Source organism: Hypomesus nipponensis, chromosome 3, assembly GCF_054491055.1.
Source record: "Hypomesus nipponensis isolate SF chromosome 3, ASM5449105v1, whole genome shotgun sequence".
Taxonomy (NCBI): Eukaryota; Metazoa; Chordata; class Actinopteri; order Osmeriformes; family Osmeridae; genus Hypomesus; species Hypomesus nipponensis.
The window spans coordinates 13,770,543-13,787,153 of NC_140363.1; the positions used below are offsets into that span (position 1 = coordinate 13,770,543).

A 16,611-nucleotide genomic window follows, 5' to 3' on the forward strand; every position below is an offset into this window, starting at 1 on the left:
CCCCCCCCCCTCCCCACACAGCCCCCTCCCCACACAGCCCCCCCCCCTCCCCACACAGCCCCCCTCCCCGTCCACACTGGGGTTGGGAGGTGGTGTCGCGTTAAAGACTTAAGAGCGTCTGTCCCTACCTGCTCTCTCAGAAACTGTTCCACATTTGTAGGAATGTAGACTAGCATGCACTGACAGCCAGCACTGGGAAGCTGCTGTTTGAAATGACGATCACAGTCACTGCTAGTTTCAGGGAGGCAAGGAGAGACATGTTGTGGGTCAATTGTTGGTTTTCTGTCTTCTCTTTTTTGAGCGGTGGGTGTTCACCTGGGCGTGTCCTGCTCAAGTACCTCCCAGCTCCCCTCATCTGGCTGTTCATGGGGAGGCTAATGAATGGACCCCCATGGCTGTCATTATGACCCGGCCGTTATGGCTCTGCGCTGAGCCGGCTCTCCCATCCAGTTTCCCTGCACTCCCCTGCAGACCCCACTGCGTGCAGGAAACTGGCACTGCCACGGCTCATTGGGCTGAGTGTGTGCCCCCCCACTGACACTCAGCCCCATAAAGCAGCTTCACATCATCAGCCGCCATCATCCATCCACTCCCTCCTTCTAATTTTAGTCACCGGATTTAATGGCTCTGCGGAGAAACTGTTTCTGTGTTCTCTCTCTCTCTCCCCTTCTTTCACTCTATCCCTCTTACACACACACACACACACTATCTCTCTCTCTCTCTCTCTCTCTCTCTCTCTCTCTCCCCCCCCCCTCCCTCTCCTTTTTGCTCTCTTTATCTCTATAATAGTTGACCAAAGACTCACCTGCAATTTGCTGTGTGTGTGTGTTGTTCATGTGTGCCAGCATGCGGCTGGGCTTTTGCTCCCGCCCACGTCTCTTGTCTGTTCTCATTGTCTAATCGCCGCGGTAACGGGCTCTGACACATCCAATCGTGGTCGTCATGCAGGCAGTGATGCCAGGAGCCACATTAAGCCACATCATGTTTGGCAGATCGCTCTGCCGCCAGCCGGCTCAGCCCCCGAAACGCCGCCGTTACTGCAGCATGGGTCTGCCCACTGTGTTAGCGCAGGCTCTCACACACACACACACACACACCAACCAATGCTTTCTAATATCCATCCACCCCATCTTCATCAGAAAACAGGGCTTCTTGGGACACAACTGGGATGAAATAATCCAGTTAAACGTTTGAGACGTTTCTCTGTAAACGCCTCCGATGGATGTTTGAAGCGGCGGCTCTGAGGCTGCAGCTCTGAGGCTGCAGCTCTGAGGCTGCAGCACAAGTGCCGTTCTGTTTCCTGTGTCGTCTGCAGAGCTCCCCCAAGGCCAGACTCCAGCGCTGCTGGACTAAGGCCTCTGGGTGTTTTCTCAGGAGAAACTGCACACACGCCTTGGTAGGTAGTGGGTGTGTGTGAAGGATCCAGCCTCAGCATCAGTATTGGTGGTGATTGCATTACGAGGGCGCTTCAGACCGTAAGCTCAGCTCCAGCTCATTATTGATGATCATGGAGTGGAACGTGCTGCTCCGAGGTACAAACACACACACACACACAATTGGGCTTGTGCTCTGTGTGTGCGTGTATTAGCTAGTGTTTTGGTTTTTATTTTAAAAGCATCAGCCCAGACCAAATTGTGTGTTGGTGTCTTTCCTAGTCTTAGCTTGTGTAGAGAAGGAGGGGGGGGGGGTCTGGGGGCTTGTTCCTCCAGTAATTTATTGAGTAGCTTGGCATGCTATCTGCTCTAAGGCCTGACAGCACAGCTTTTTACCAAGACTGCTTAGTAGGATTCCTACAAACACCTAAATCTCTCCCCCCGGCCTCCTAACTGCAAAGTCACCCCCCCTCCCCCCACACACACACACTTTACTGCCTTCCATCCCTGGTGTGTCAGCAATTAGGTTACATAGAACCCTGAGTGTGTGTGTGTGTGTGTGTGTGTATGGGTGGGTGTGGCCTGCTTGTTTTCTCCATCTCTGTAGGGGAGCCTATTGGGGTGTGTGTCAGCCCCGGGACGGCCCAGTCATCAACACTACAGGGTCTACAGGGGCTCAAAACCCACTATTAAAAAAACGTGGGGGCTAATAAGACTGTTAGATCCACCACGAGGGGAGAGAGATGTCTGTGCCAGGCGATAAGAGCAGAAGCGCATCCCTTTTCATGGCTCAACCACACTGGGCAGCCCTTTCTGAAACGGGCCCTTCATGTGGGCGCGGGCCGTCCTGGGCGTCTGAAGAGGGGGCTGCATGGGGCCGTCAGAGGGGGGAGAAAGACACGGACGCATTAAGCCCCCGTCTGCCGACTGCCCTGTTTAGCCAGGCCTTGTGATGGCTAAAGTGCAGGGCCTTCAGAGTGGAAAAACGTGTCCCCTGCTCAGTCGGAGAACACTCTGCTCACCCCCTGTGTGTGGAGGTGTGGAGCCAGCACAACTGGAACGTGGATCTGAATCATCAGCAGCAGCTGTGTGTGAGTGTGTGGTAGGGTTGGCAGGCATACAGTACCAGTCCTCTCAGGTGCTGGGTATTAGCTGACTAATACCAGTCATGAACTAGCAGCTTCAACCAAAGCTGCTGTACACACAAACACACACACACTCACTCTGTGATCTCACTGATTATTCACAGGTCAACTGCGAGATATACCACTCAAACACGCGGAATGTTCTAGGAGAGGAGAAGCCGTGTCTCGCTGGATCTGGTATTTTTAGCTTCCTAATGGTGTGATTCCCTGAGCCTACTGGATCTGGTTTACAGCACTGCTCTCTGCCCTCCAAAATGATTAGATTCTCTCACCACATGACATCACAGTGCAGCACTGCCCAAAAAAAAAAAAACATACTACGCTCTGCCTTCCCTCTACCTAAATACATCCAACTGGTATTCCAGTGAAGTGTGTAAAATTGTCTACTCCATCAGAGCTGGAATAGAGGTGAGCGGGTGAGCATCTATTTATACTGCTCTCTGCTGCTCCCTTCAGTGGAGGCCTACTTTGCCTATCTCTCTCTGCGTGTGTGTGTGTAAGGGGGGTACAGTGGGGGTTTTGCGTGCGGGTGAGCATTTGATCACCCGCCGCAGAAGCGTCTGACGTGAGCAACACGGGATCACTCCTCTGTCCCCCGGAGAGGAGGGAGAGGGCGGGGGCGAAGCGGGGGCGGGGGAGAGGCCGAGGGCGGAGGATAGGCCGAGGGCGGGGGAAAGGGCGAGGCGGGGGAGAGGCCGAGGGCGGGGTAGAGGGCGGGGGAGATGGAGAGGGCGGGGGAAAGGAAGAGGTTGGGGGCGGGGGAGAGGGCGGGGGCGGGGGACAGGGAGAGGCGGAGCCCGGGGCGGAGCCCGGGGCGGAGCGGGTGCTGGGGACACAGAGGCCCAGGTGAGCAGGGTGGACGTGGTGGATGCAGACAGGGCCGTCTGTCCTCAGACCTCAGCCCTCCAGTAGCTGCACCTGAGGGGGAGAGATGCTCTGAGTGCCCCTCAAGTCTCAGGAGACTGGCCGAGCTATCAGTGACTCGGATTGAGACTGGGGCATAAGCAACACCCCCCTCCCCCCACACACACCCACACACACATTCTGTCACTCCTCAACCTCCCCTAACACACACACACACACACACACACACACAGTCACTTCTCCACCCCCCTCTCCTGCTTTGGTTATGGCAGCTTAAGGAGGGCAGACCACTCAGTGAACAAGGGACTGTGACATTTTGGTTGGTGGTGCAGATCAGCGCAGGAAAGGGCAGGAATCCACCAGAGGACGGAGGCAGAGCGAGGGAACAGGGATGGAAGGAGGGAGGCAGAGCGAGGGAACAGGGATGGAAGGAGGGAGGCAGAGCGAGGGAACAGGGATGGAAGGAGGGAGGCAGAGCGAGGGAACAGGGATGGAAGGATGGAGGCAGAGCGAGGGAACAGGGATGGAAGGAGGGAGGCAGAGCAAGGGAACAGGGATGGAAGGAGGGAGGCAGAGCGAGGGAACAGGGATGGAAGGAGGGAGGCAGAGCGAGGGAACAGGGATGGAAGGAGGGAGGCAGAGCGAGGGAACAGGGATGGAAGGAGGGAGGCAGAGCGAGGGAACAGGGATGGAAGGAGGGAGGCAGAGCGAGGGAACAGGGATGGAAGGAGGGAGGCAGAGCGAGGGAACAGGGATGGAAGGAGGGAGGCAGAGCAAGGGAACAGGGATGGAAGGAGGGAGGCAGAGCGAGGGAACAGGGATGGAAGGATGGAGGCAGAGCGAGGGAACAGGGATGGAAGGAGGGAGGCAGAGCGAGGGAACATGGATGGAAGGAGGGAGGCAGAGCGAGGGAACAGGGATGGAAGGAGGGAGGCAGAGCGAGGGAACAGGGATGGAAGGAGGGAGGCAGAGCAAGGGAACAGGGATGGAAGGAGGGAGGCAGAGCAAGGGAACAGGGATGGAAGGAGGGAGGCAGAGCGAGGGAACAGGGATGGAAGGATGGAGGCAGAGCGAGGGAACAGGGATGGAAGGAGGGAGGCAGAGCAAGGGAACAGGGATGGAAGGAGGGAGGCAGAGCGAGGGAACAGGGATGGAAGGAGGGAGGCAGAGCAAGGGAACAGGGATGGAAGGAGGGAGGCAGAGCAAGGGAACAGGGATGGAAGGAGGGAAGCAGAGTGTTGGCTTCATCCTCAGGTCCTGTAGCGGGAGGGAACCGTGGATCAAGTCAAATTGCTGCTGGGGATTTCTCTCTCTCTCACCCTCATTCTCTCTGTCTCCCTCTCCCTTTAACCTCGCTGGTGAGAGGAGTGTTGCGATCTTTCTTGTTGGCATGTGTTGCCACTCACCTGCTGAGTCAGGTCCTTTGTTACACACTTATACTGAGCTGAGATGAGAGGGATTTGTTAATTACCCAAGCTACCTTATACAACCTTCCTCAAGTGTACACACACACACACACACACACACACACACACCAGCTGCTGTGGCCCCTCCAGTCTTTAGTCTCCCATGTCCTGAGGGTTAGACTGTAACCCTAACCATTGTCTCTGTAGACTTCTCCCTCAGGACTTTTCTGCAGCTGTCTGCTTTCTCTCTCTCCTCCTCCTCCTCCGCTCTGTCCTCTCTCTCCCTCCCTCTCCTTCTTTCTCATCTCCTCTCCTCTGTCTCCTTCTTTCTCATTTCCTCTCTCCTCCTGTCGCCCAAACTCTCCTCTCCTCTCTCTCCTCTGTGGTGATTGACTGTTACTCCCTTCTTCCCTCCCTCCCTCTCCCTCAGTGAGCAGCAGCGTCTCTCTGTGTAAAGAGCGTTTTCCCGGGGTGGACAGAGACAAATGTGTGTGCGTGGAGCGCGAGGCAGGGGGTAATTTTAGGTGAGCCGAGCGGCGCACAAACGACTTGGCGGGGGAATTTTTTGTGGCGCCGAAATTAGAGGTTGTCAAATGTCGCACGTCACTGCTGATGGCCCTGCCCAACCTCTTTATGTTAATGTGACATTTTAGTGGGAGGAAATTAAATTGTGGAGGGAGGTGTGCGTGCGCTCGTGTGTGCGCGTACCTGCTCAGAGAGACCTTTCAGTGATGGCTCTCTTCCTTGCTCTTTTGTCTCTACACAGGAAGCATTCCAGGTAGTGGAGGACGCCTGTGGAGTTCTGAGGCCGTGTGTGAAGCTAATCTAGCAGAACACACACACACACTTTCTGACAATCGAACAGCATTCTCAGGGACACTTGCGCAGAGCAACACCATCTCTCCCTGTTAGCTTAACTGTTATCGGAGAATGTATCAAGATTGTTTATTAACAGGGACAGGAAGAGGGGTCTTCACGTTAGCTTGATGGTGTTCCCTCCATCCCAGTGGGGGGGGGGGGGGTGGTGTGGTGTTACCATGACCACAACGACAAGACACATGAGAGATTAAGACGAGACGAGCTGAGTGGAGATGATGTCAGCCAGCCGCGACGCCCGTCCTCCCTTTCACCCCTCGGAGCGTCGGAGGGAGGGATGGAGGGATGAGTGATGAGGAGGTCTAGTTACTGTGTCTGCTGTGAGGGGCTGATGCTGGCCAGGGGCCCTGGCTCTCTCCACATGGCTCACAGGTGTTCTCTCCGTAGGTCGGCCCAGCTGCTTGCCAGATGTGTGTGTGTGTGTGTGTGTGTGTGCTCATGTTCCCACAGTGTCAGAAACGCATCGATCACACCCCATCAATCATTCCGGGGAACTCCCCCCCCCCCCCCAGTCCCTCCCTCTCCCCTACTCATCCTCCCTCCTCCTCCCACCTCACCTCAGTTAGCCCCACACACATGCTCCCCCTCTCTGCATCAGCAGTATGCAGAGCAGACCCCCTGTCCTCCCAGTAGGGCACAGTAGATGCTCTGGGGTGGGGGCACTCCCCTGTCTCCCAGGTCAGCTATGTGCAGTATAGGGTTCAGGAGCTGGGGGTTTAAATAGTCCCCCTCTCCCTCCCTCCCTGACCTCAGATAACCACCCCCATCACTCCAAACATGCTGCAGAGCTCCTCCCTCTCTCCTAGCAGGAGAGAGGGAGGAGGGAGCCTGGTTAGTCGAGGCTATGAGTGAGTGAGTGAGTGAGTGAGTGAGTGAGTGAGTGAGTGAGTGAGTGTGTGATGGCACATGTGAGAGGCCAGCCAGCGTGACCGATCGAGTTGATCCTGTGGGTGTGTGTCTGAACTGTGGACACGCCACCGTAGCAGGGTGAATGAACTCCTTGTCTTTCCACCACGCCTCCTCCTCATAGGACTGCATACCTCAGCTGTGTGTGTGTGCGCGCACTGCACTTGTTAACCTCTTCCCCGCCTAAAATAACCCCCGGTAAACCAACCTAAAGAATCAACCGCAGTGTCTGTCGTTTTCAACCCCCCCCCCTCCCCCGCCCATCTAACGATGTGTGTGTGTGTGTGTGTGTGTGTCCCTGTCGTTGCAGAGATCAACAGAGTGCGTAAGGACATGTACAACGACACAGTGAATGGCCTGGTAGACAAACACCCCATGGAGCTTCCCGAGGCTCTGGGGCCCATCATCCACCTGCAGGAGAAGCTGTTTGTGCCTGTAAAAGAGTACCCCGACGTAAGTCACGCCGCCACACACACACACACACACACACACACACGCCTGCCACAGCGTGTCCAGTCATGTCTAGCACTGTGTGTTTTGTTGTGGGTGTCCTCTGTGTGTTGTTGACTTTGCCCATTGCTATAATATCAAACATGACTGGACTGATGCCTCAGCACATCACACCACAGACACTACTGGAATAGCGCTAGTAAATCTGAAAAAAGGGATCGCCATCTTCTGTGTTGTCCAGTACAAGTGCTGTGTGGTTAGTGTGAGACAGCGCTGCTGTCCAGCCAGTCCAAACCAGGGGTCTGTCCCATAAAGCGAGATATTACCGAATGAACCAGGCTTATGTCAGTTACTAAACCTGACCCAAGCCTGGCTTATTCAGTAACCTGTCTTTATGGAACAGGCCCCTGGCTGAGGGAGGAATACTTGGAGCTCAGCTGTTTACAGCTCCTAGCTTACTGCGGGAGAGGGAAGGAGGGGCCTGGTAGTCTAAAAACACCTTTCCTAAAATACCCACCAAAAGGAAAACAGACAACCTACCAGCGGACTTCGTGACTGGCCCCTGGCAGTGTCTGTTTAGATGCCTTCTGATTGGCTGGCTGGATCGGCACACAGAGCATGGAGAAGGAGGCAGGCGGACTAGGAGTTTGAGCTGTCAGTCTTGTTACACACACACGCGCGAGCACAGGCCAAGAGCTGTCAGTTTGGCTACACACACACTGTATATACACTCTCATACACATGCGCGCACGCACACACTCACAGGTCAAGAGCTGTCAGTCTGGATGTAGAGACATAAAGATGTCGGAGAGGAGATGACAGGAGAAAAAAGTGACACAGCTGTCTAGAGGGATGCTTAGCAGGGAGGTGTGCGTGTTGGCGGAGGTCAGCACCCCCCCTCCTGTCCTCAGTCTAATCCCACGCTGGTGGGGCAGCAGCTCAGAAGGATGTCCATGTCACCCCTCCTGGAGCAACATTTCTCTTCCTAATCCTGCTGGGCTGGAAGAGGGGATGATGGAGGGATGGGGGGATAGGGATGGAGGAGGAGGATTGCAGGGTGCAGCAGAGAGGGACTCACTCGGCCGTGAAATGCTTTTTCCCCCTGACAGAACTGATAAAGGGCACCAAGGACCAGCTACCCTAGCCCAGCCCAGCCTAACATGGCAGAGCCCAGCCCAGTTTAACATAGCCCAGCCTAACACAGCCCAGCCTAACACAGCCCAGCCTAACACAGCCCAGCCTAACACAGCAGAGCCCAATTCCAGTACTACTACAGGCCCCACGTTCTGTCTCAACCAGATCCTAGTCCCTTCTCAATTCTTTAGATCTTTCTCCAGCTCATTTTACGAAACGGCATACGGAGGGATTTAGGAACATGCAGCCTCTTAATCTGCAGTCAAATGCTCCGACCACCAAGCTGTTACCCATCCTTTTTGTCATGGCACAGGGGACTTGCTTAGGCTCTCGGCTGTAACTGTAACTTTTACTGTGCCTGACCTTCTCAAAGCCCCCTGGGAAGTTCAAGGAGGAACTGGAAGAGAGGCGTCCATTCCTCCAGACCTGCATAGGATCACAGCCCCCTAAAGCCCAGCCACTGAGATGTTGTCCATGTACACATGGACCCACTCACCTCTTGTCTGTTGTGGAGATGCAGGGCCCTCAGTGTGTGTGTGTGTGTGTGTGTTGGTAATGACAGGGTGGGTGATTTGGCACCCCTGTGAACCTCTACAGCAGCTGATGGTGTGTGTGTCATGGGTGCATGCGTGTGTTGGAAGGCAACTCTGTCGAAGACCCGACTGGAATGTCACGGGGGGGTGGGGGGGTTTCACACAGGGTTTCTTACACGACACACACACACTTGACACACACACGCTCACTGCCTGAGTTGACCTCCATATTCCCCCGGTTTTCAGAAGGAGAGAAGCAGAGCTGTAAGTCACTAATGTGTTTATGACAGCTAGGGCCAGCCTCTAAATTAATTAGGGTTCCCCCTGGTGGCTAAGATGAGTCAGTGAGGTAGATTGCATGCACTTACACACTTACACACACACACACACACACACAGACAGCATAGTCTGGCTATTACATCTGTAATGTAATAAAGATGTAAAACAAAAAAGACTAAATTGCAGCAGCTATTTATAGCTGGGTGGACGTGCTTGTGAGCTCTGCTGCTGGTTGTGAGGGAGGGGGTCTCCTGTGTTGTAGGCTGGTTGTGAGGGAGGGGGTCTCCTGTGTTGGAGGCTGGTTGTGAGGGAGGGGGTCTCCTGTGTTGGAGGCTGGTTGTGAGGGAGGGGGTCTCCTGTGTTGGAGGCTGGTTGTGAGGGAGGGGGTCTCCTGTGTTGGAGGCTGGTTGTGAGGGAGGGGGTCTCCTGTGTTGGAGGCTGGTTGTGAGGGAGGGGGTCTCCTGTGTTGGAGGCTGGTTGTGAGGGAGGGGGTCTCCTGTGTTGGAGGCTGGTTGTGAGGGAGGGGGTCTCCTGTGTTGGAGGCTGGTTGTGAGGGAGGGGGTCTCCTGTGTTGGAGGCTGGTTGTGAGGGAGGGTGGTCTCAGGATGGTGTCTCCCCTAGCAGCAGGTCATTAGATTGTCTTTGTCCCTGACCATTGCTGAGCAACATGTCAGTTCCACCAGAACAACTTGTTCTGCAACGCTCTGCAGCCCTCAGCGTGGACTCTGAGCATGCTAGGGTAAAGGCAGGGGAGCAGGAGGTGTGGAGAAAAGGAGAGGGTGAGGTAGAGGGCTGCTAGAGTGTGGGAAGAAGGAGTGGGAGGTCTTGATGTCGTCGCTCCATGCAGCCGGGTCGCCACAGTTACGGCAGTCTTGTGTGACAGTGGAGTGACGGACAATCTGATAACGCCCACCTTCAATTACCCCCCGGGCCCACGCTGATCTCTGATGCACGTCCCCGTATAATTTCCTCTGACCTTGAGGGGACAGGAAGGAGCAGCTGGAGTGTCTTGTCTTCTTCCTGTTTGGTAGTGTGTTAATATGACCTGGTTGAGGCCCCGGTGTTCAGGGTTATGGGAAGGGTATACAGTCACCAGTCCTCTCTCGCTGAGGTCACACACATGCCATATCTCTGCTGAGACTAGGAAATGGGACACCCTGTTGGACGTAGGGTGTTGAGCAAATGGAAAACGGGTCTAAGTAGAGAGGCCTTTCAAGAAGCCGCTAGACCGGCTGGCTGGCTGTAGGGCTGGCTGTTGTGCTGGCTGGCTGTAGGACTGGCTGGCTGGCAGTAGGACTGGCTGGCTGCCTGTAGGGCTGGCTGGCTGCCTGTAGGGCTGGCTGGCTGCCTGTAGGGCTGGCTGGCTGGCTGCCTGTAGGGCTGGCTGGCTGGCAGTAGGGCTGGCTGGCTGGCAGTAGGACTGGCTGGCAGTAGGACTGGCTGCCTGTAGGGCTGGCTGCCTGTAAGGCTGGCTGGCTGTACTGGTGATCAGCAGCCTGGGTGAGGGTTGACTAATCTACATTCAATCTGGTTTAGACAGGTCGCTTACTCAGTGGATATAGTGTTTGTAAACACCAGCTAAACACTAATTCCTTCGCGCCATTGCATTGTTCATGCATATGAACTAGGCCTAATATGAACAAGAATACATAAATCACTTTCCTTTCCTCCTCCATCTTCCTCGTCTACTTGCTTTATTTGTTGGCACAGCTTTTTTGAACCAGACGTCATGGCATTTTAGCTCGTTTACCATGTAAAAAAATCTTTAAAAGACATCCTTTTATTAGGCCATGTTGCCTTGGTGGCAAAGGAGACAGTCGGCACGGTAACAGATGTTTGATCCTCATCAAGCCTGCCTGGTCTTCATTAGCAGGTTAATACTCTGCCTTCGGAAGCCACACAACTCCAAATGAGCGTTGAGACTGAGTTCCAGGCTTTTTCAAAAGCACAATGATTTATAAAAAATTGTATTTGCTTGCCTGGCTAGATGGGGCCGTCTGCCATGACAATGTAGGGTGTGGAGGGGGGGAATCCGGGGTGATTATGCCCCCAGTCCCAGACTGCTAGTTGTCTGGGACTTTAACTAGCAGTCTGGACCAACTATCAGTCTGGGACAACTATCAGTCTGGAACAACTATCAGTCTGGAACAACTATCAGTCTGGAACAACTATCAGTCTGGAACAACTATCAGTCTGGACCAACTATCAGTCTGGAACAACTATCAGTCTGGACCAACTATCAGTCTGGGACAACTATCAGTCTGGAACAACTATCAGTCTGGAACAACTATCAGTCTGGAACAACTATCAGTCTGAATCTTCCATTTGTAGCCTCAACAACAACAACAACAAGCGTTTCAGACTAAATAAGGGTGTCATGAAATATAAGCAGTGCAGCCCTTTAAGAAACAAACATGTTACTGTTAATCAGCCTCAGCAGATAGACACACTCCCTCTCTCTGAACGGGAGAGTCTGTGTGTGTGTGTGTGTGTGTGTGTGTGTGTGTGTGTGTGTGTGTGGGGGGGGGGGGGTGGGGGGGGTAGGATTGGGGTGCCTGTTCAGCATAAATCTGACTGTGGCTGCTGGGAAAAGGCTGTGACAATGCCCGAGTGGAATAATGCAAAATAGAGTAGCAATGTCCTTTCCAGTTAGTGTGTGTGTGAGACTGATTTACCTTGGTAAGCTGAGCTGCCCGCAACATTAATTAGAGGCCACTGCAGACAAGCCCCTACTGGCAGGTGGACAAGACGCGTGCCGCAAACACAACCGTGCGTGTGGGAGTGAATTATGCGACAAGTGGCCATTGCAGTAATGAGGGGGAGGGGGGCGGGGGGGGGGGAGGTGCGCGGTAGGCAATGAATTTGTGAATGTAAATGAGTATAGGAAGAGGTGGAGTATGAGTGAGATAATGGAGGGGGGGGGGGGGGGGGGGTGGGGCATAGTGGGGGGGGGGGGGTAGGAGTGAGATAAGAGACTCATTGTGTAGGTGTTTGACTGTCTTTCCTTTTCTGTGTTTTCATGGTGGTGGCTTAGATAGTGCCACAGATGCCTCATTAGAACACACATACACACAGTTACAGCGAGGCCTCTGGTGTGCTGGTCTCCTGGTGGCAGAGATAATGAGGTGCCAAGGTCGTGGTGCCAGTCAGTCTCTGCTTATGTGGTCCTTTCCACTCCCAGACAGCCAGCTAGATAGTCAGGCAGCAGGCCTGCGAGTCAGGCAGCAGGCTCGCTACTCAGGTAGCAGGCTAGCTAGTCAGGCAGAAGGCTAGCTTGTTAGTCCAGTTACCAAGATAAGTGGTATGAATCCATGGGTACAGATGGAGATATGGTTTGCCTGTAACTCTAACCCAGCGCAAATGAAAGTCATTAAGCTCTTCCCTGTGGAGGGAGACCCCCCCCCCCCCCCCCCCACACACACACACACACACACACACACACACACCAGCTCAGTGCTAATAGAACTGAGGAGATGAAACAGGGCTGAATAGGTCATTATTACTCTGTACTCAGATGTAGATGAGGAGGATGGCGCTGGGTGGTTCCAGTGAGGGATGATGTACTGAATGGATGAGGGGGATGAGAGAGAGAGTGTACACGGTCCAGGAGGAGAGGAGATGTGGATTAAACATGACACAGCCGTCAGTCCTCCTCACCTCCGACAACACCACACGCAGCTGCTGACGGAAAGCAACACACACACACACACACACACACACACACACACACACACACACACACACACACACACACACACACACACACACACTCACACACGCACACACACACACACTCACACACACACTCACAGGTGCAAACTGAATTGAGAATGGGCTCACAGGTCTATATTATTTGCAAGAATATGCACACTCCTTCCATGCCAGCCTGTATCAATCTACACGCTCAGATCCTGGCTGTCATGTGTTTAGGCTGTCAGGTTGTTTCTACACCTCTCCTCTCTAAGGCAGCCTTTGCCCTGTAGACACGACATATCTCTCAATCTCTCACTCTGTCTCTCACTCTGTCTCTCACTCTGTCTCTCACTCTGTCTCTCACTCTGTCTCTCACTCTGTCTCTCACCCTGTCTCTCTCTCACTCTGTCTCTCACTCTGTCTCTCTCTCACTCTCTCTCTCTCACTCTGTCTCTCTCTCACTCTGTCTCTCTCTCACTCTGTCTCTCTCTCACTCTGTCTCTCTCTCACTCTGTCTCTCTCTCACTCTGTCTCTCTCTCACTCTGTCTCTCTCTCACTCTGTCTCTCTCTCACTCTGTCTCTCTCTCACTCTGTCTCTCTCTCACTCTGTCTCTCTCTCACTCTGTCTCTCTCTCACTCTGTCTCTCTCTCACTCTGTCTCTCTCTCACTCTGTCTCTCTCTCACTCTGTCTCTCTGTCTCTCTGTCTAACTGACTAACTGCCCCTCCCTCACCTGCCTTGTCAGCAGACTGACTCATTTCGATCATCTCCACACACTGAAGACACCAAAACCATGTTTTTGAGAGTTAATTTGTCTTTTCCATTTCTTTTAGCTTTATTGTAGGAGTCCATGACCTATGAACTGTAGTTTTCCAGGGCGCTCCATCGTCATGCCCCTAAATGAACCCAAACGACATGATCAAACGGGGGCAGGAGCACGCAGTAAAGGCCGTCTGGGATCTGACGGCACCTTTTGAAGTCTGTAGCGCTTTGAGGCGAAAATGTCACCAGTCAGAATCAGACCAGACTGGTCTTCCTCTCTCACCGCCATCACTCTGTCCCCCTCTGTCAACCCAGGGGCAGGGACCCCATCTTCTCACCGTCACACACACACGTACGCTGTCACACACTCTGCAGGGCCCACTGGGGATTCTGATTGGCTGGTAGAGCTTGGTGACGTTTTCTGATTAGCTTCAGAGGCTGGGAGAAGGGAGTGGCACGGGTGTGATGGTAGTGAAGAAGAAGAGGAGGAGGAGGAAGTTGTTTAATGACTGCAGGCTGACAGGCTGAGCTCTCCATCACTGGGTTTCCTAGCCAGGTTAATTAGTAATGGGCCTGTGCAGCACTCACACACACACACACACACACGCTCACACACGCTCACACACAATATTTCTGTCTATGGCTTTTGCTCTCTATCTCTTTCTTGTCGGAGGGATTTGGGGCATGTAGATGGGGGTCGGCTGCACAGCAAAGGTGAGCAAAATGGATTAATATAATGATACGCTGGCGGTATTAGTGCTTCAGACGATGAATTCATGATAAAACAGAACTAGGCAGTTGGGAAGGGTGTGTAGGAGGGGGGGGGGGGACAAGGAGGGAGAGAGATGAGATGGGGAGGGAGGTGGCAGGAGGGGTGGGGGTGGAGGAATACATTTCTATGTTAAGGCAAATAAAGGGGGGGGGGGGAGAGAGAAAGAGCTGTTCTGAGCTGTGCCTTTGAAAAAGAGAGGAGGGGAGACTGGGGTGAGTACTGGTGAACGAATGGAGGCATTGTGTGGAGGTGAAGTAAGCTTAGAAACAGGCTTCTCCCGGGGTTAACCAGCCAGCCTGCTGCGAGTCATTCCTCCACCTCTCAGATCCACACACTAGCAGACCCAGGTCCATGTGAAATCCTCTCAGCAAATAAGAGGAACAGCAGAGCGTTCCAGTGAGTCAGTGCCCTCAGCTGTGTTTGGGCCTGTGCTTCAGTGGCCTGTGGGGCTCCAGATCCTGCTTCTGGCTGGGCTCTGGTCTGTAGACAGCACCAGTGTTGTTCATCTCCATCGAGGCACTGCTGACTAATGTCTGATTGGTATTCTCCTCCTCTCTCAGCCCAGCGCTGGGCCCTGTGGACTCACTCTCCTGTAGACCTCAGCCACGATGCCATTTCCTGTCGTCGTTCCCTTGCTCGCTCGCTCGCTCGCTCTCTTTCCCCTAAAATATTCACACACTCCCATTTCAAAAATATTCACACACTCTCTCTTGCTTTTCTAAAATATTCACACAAAGTTGTTGGCTTCCTGTTGTGTAGTTCCTTTCTTCCCCCCCCCTCCCCCACTCTCACGCCCCCACCCTGCCCCCCATCATTAGCACCATGGGAGCCAGTCAGCTTCAGATGGTGGAGCAGAGGGAGAGAGGGAGGAGCTTTGCATTCCCCTGGTCAGCCTCCACCGGCCTGCCAAGAGGAGATAAGAAACAGCAAACAAAGGCCCTTTAATGTCACTGTAAGCCCCCGTCCTGAGGGGGGTGCTGGGGAGGGGGCGGCTGGGGAGGCGGTGGCTGTCTTCAACTTATGTATCTGAAGTTAGTTTACGGTTCAAGTCTGTGTGTGTGTTTTGGTGTAAGTCACAGAGGTTTTAGGAAAATATAGATGAAAGGATAAAAGTGTCCACTCAAGGTTGTACTGTCTCTAATATCTCATGCTAAAAGTGAGGTATGGGAATAACTACTAGGGAAGGAGGGAGAGAGAGGAAATGGGGGTAGAGAGGGGGGAGGTGGGCCAACCAGCCAGCAAGCCGAGAGTTGCAGAGTTGGCAAAATAAATAGATTCATGTGTGCATTTTATTCCAGCAATTCCACTGGTGGAGGAGGGGTGTGGAGTTAATCTGCTGAGTGTGAGAGATGAGGTGAAGCAAGGGAACCCAGTTCTTCTGCACTGGACCACATTCACACTGATCACACTACATGCTGTTTGTTCTTGCAACCTAGCCACCGGCAACACACACACACACACACTCACTGATTGACCCGGGATGGCCTGGTGACCTCATTTGCTACTGAACCACTGTAATGCTTTCAGAAAGGAGGGGCTAGTGGGAGCTGTGGAATCTGGACTAGCAGTGAGAATCGAGGAGATGACTAGCAGAGAGGTGAGGAGGCCAAGACCAGCTGTGTGGAGGGAGGTAGAGAGAGACTAGCGGTAAGGGAAGGAGAGAGACGTGACAGTGAGGGGAAAGGATGAGAGAGGCTAGAGGAGGAGAGACCAGCAGGGGAGGGCAGGGCGGTTCTCCATCAGCTCTTAGTCCAGCTCCAACACTTGACTGCTGTTAGTTCTACATTCCTCTGTCTGAATCTGAACGGAGAGGTTGCCCTTTTCAGACAGTTGATCCACCTGGATGAAATATAGCCTTTAAAACCCACCTCCACACCACTGGAATGGGCTTGTATAGGGGATCGGAACAAAGCCTGTCTGCTCACGCTCCAAACAGGACTGTTTATGAGGTTTCTAACTGATACACATCACATGACAATGTTTATTGTTCTTGACTGCAGCCAGCCAGTTGGATCATGTGATGGGGGGGTTATATATATCATTCTGGGGGCGTTTGATGTGGCAGGGCATTGGGAGGCCTTTCTGAGGTGTGGGGAATTTTCCTTGAGTGGAGGCGGGCTGAGACTCGGGTTAGAACGAAAGCCGGGGCTGGGGTTAGAGCTGAGGCTAGTACTAAGGCTGGGGTGGAGATTGGGGTTGGGGTTAGAGCTGAGGCTGGAGCTGAGGCTAGTGCTAAGGCTGTAGTGGAGGTTGTTGCTGCAGTGTGTAGCAGTACACTGTGACACTGACACACAAGGTTCCTATTTCTAAACACCGTTTCCTATTTCATCCCTCTTTTGCTCGCTCATGTCTGTATGGGTATTATGCACACCACCTACGCACCAGACTGCCAGGGACAGGGCACGCACACATGCAAA

At 53.5% G+C, this 16,611-nt stretch overlaps 1 protein-coding gene across 7 annotated transcripts in view; it reads left to right on the forward strand.

Moving 5' to 3' along the window:
- Positions 1–16,611, forward strand: part of qkia (QKI, KH domain containing, RNA binding a) — a 61,652-nt gene that overhangs the window by 12,512 nt on the left and 32,529 nt on the right. For all 7 annotated transcript variants that reach the window (XR_014731742.1, XM_084677410.1, XM_084677401.1 and 4 more), the window contains exon 2: positions 6,881–7,023. Coding sequence is in view for 6 of the 7 variants with exons in the window: in XM_084677410.1 (XP_084533536.1) it covers positions 6,881–7,023 (143 nt within the window). In the remaining variant the exon portion in view is untranslated. The remainder of the gene's footprint in view (positions 1–6,880; positions 7,024–16,611) is intronic.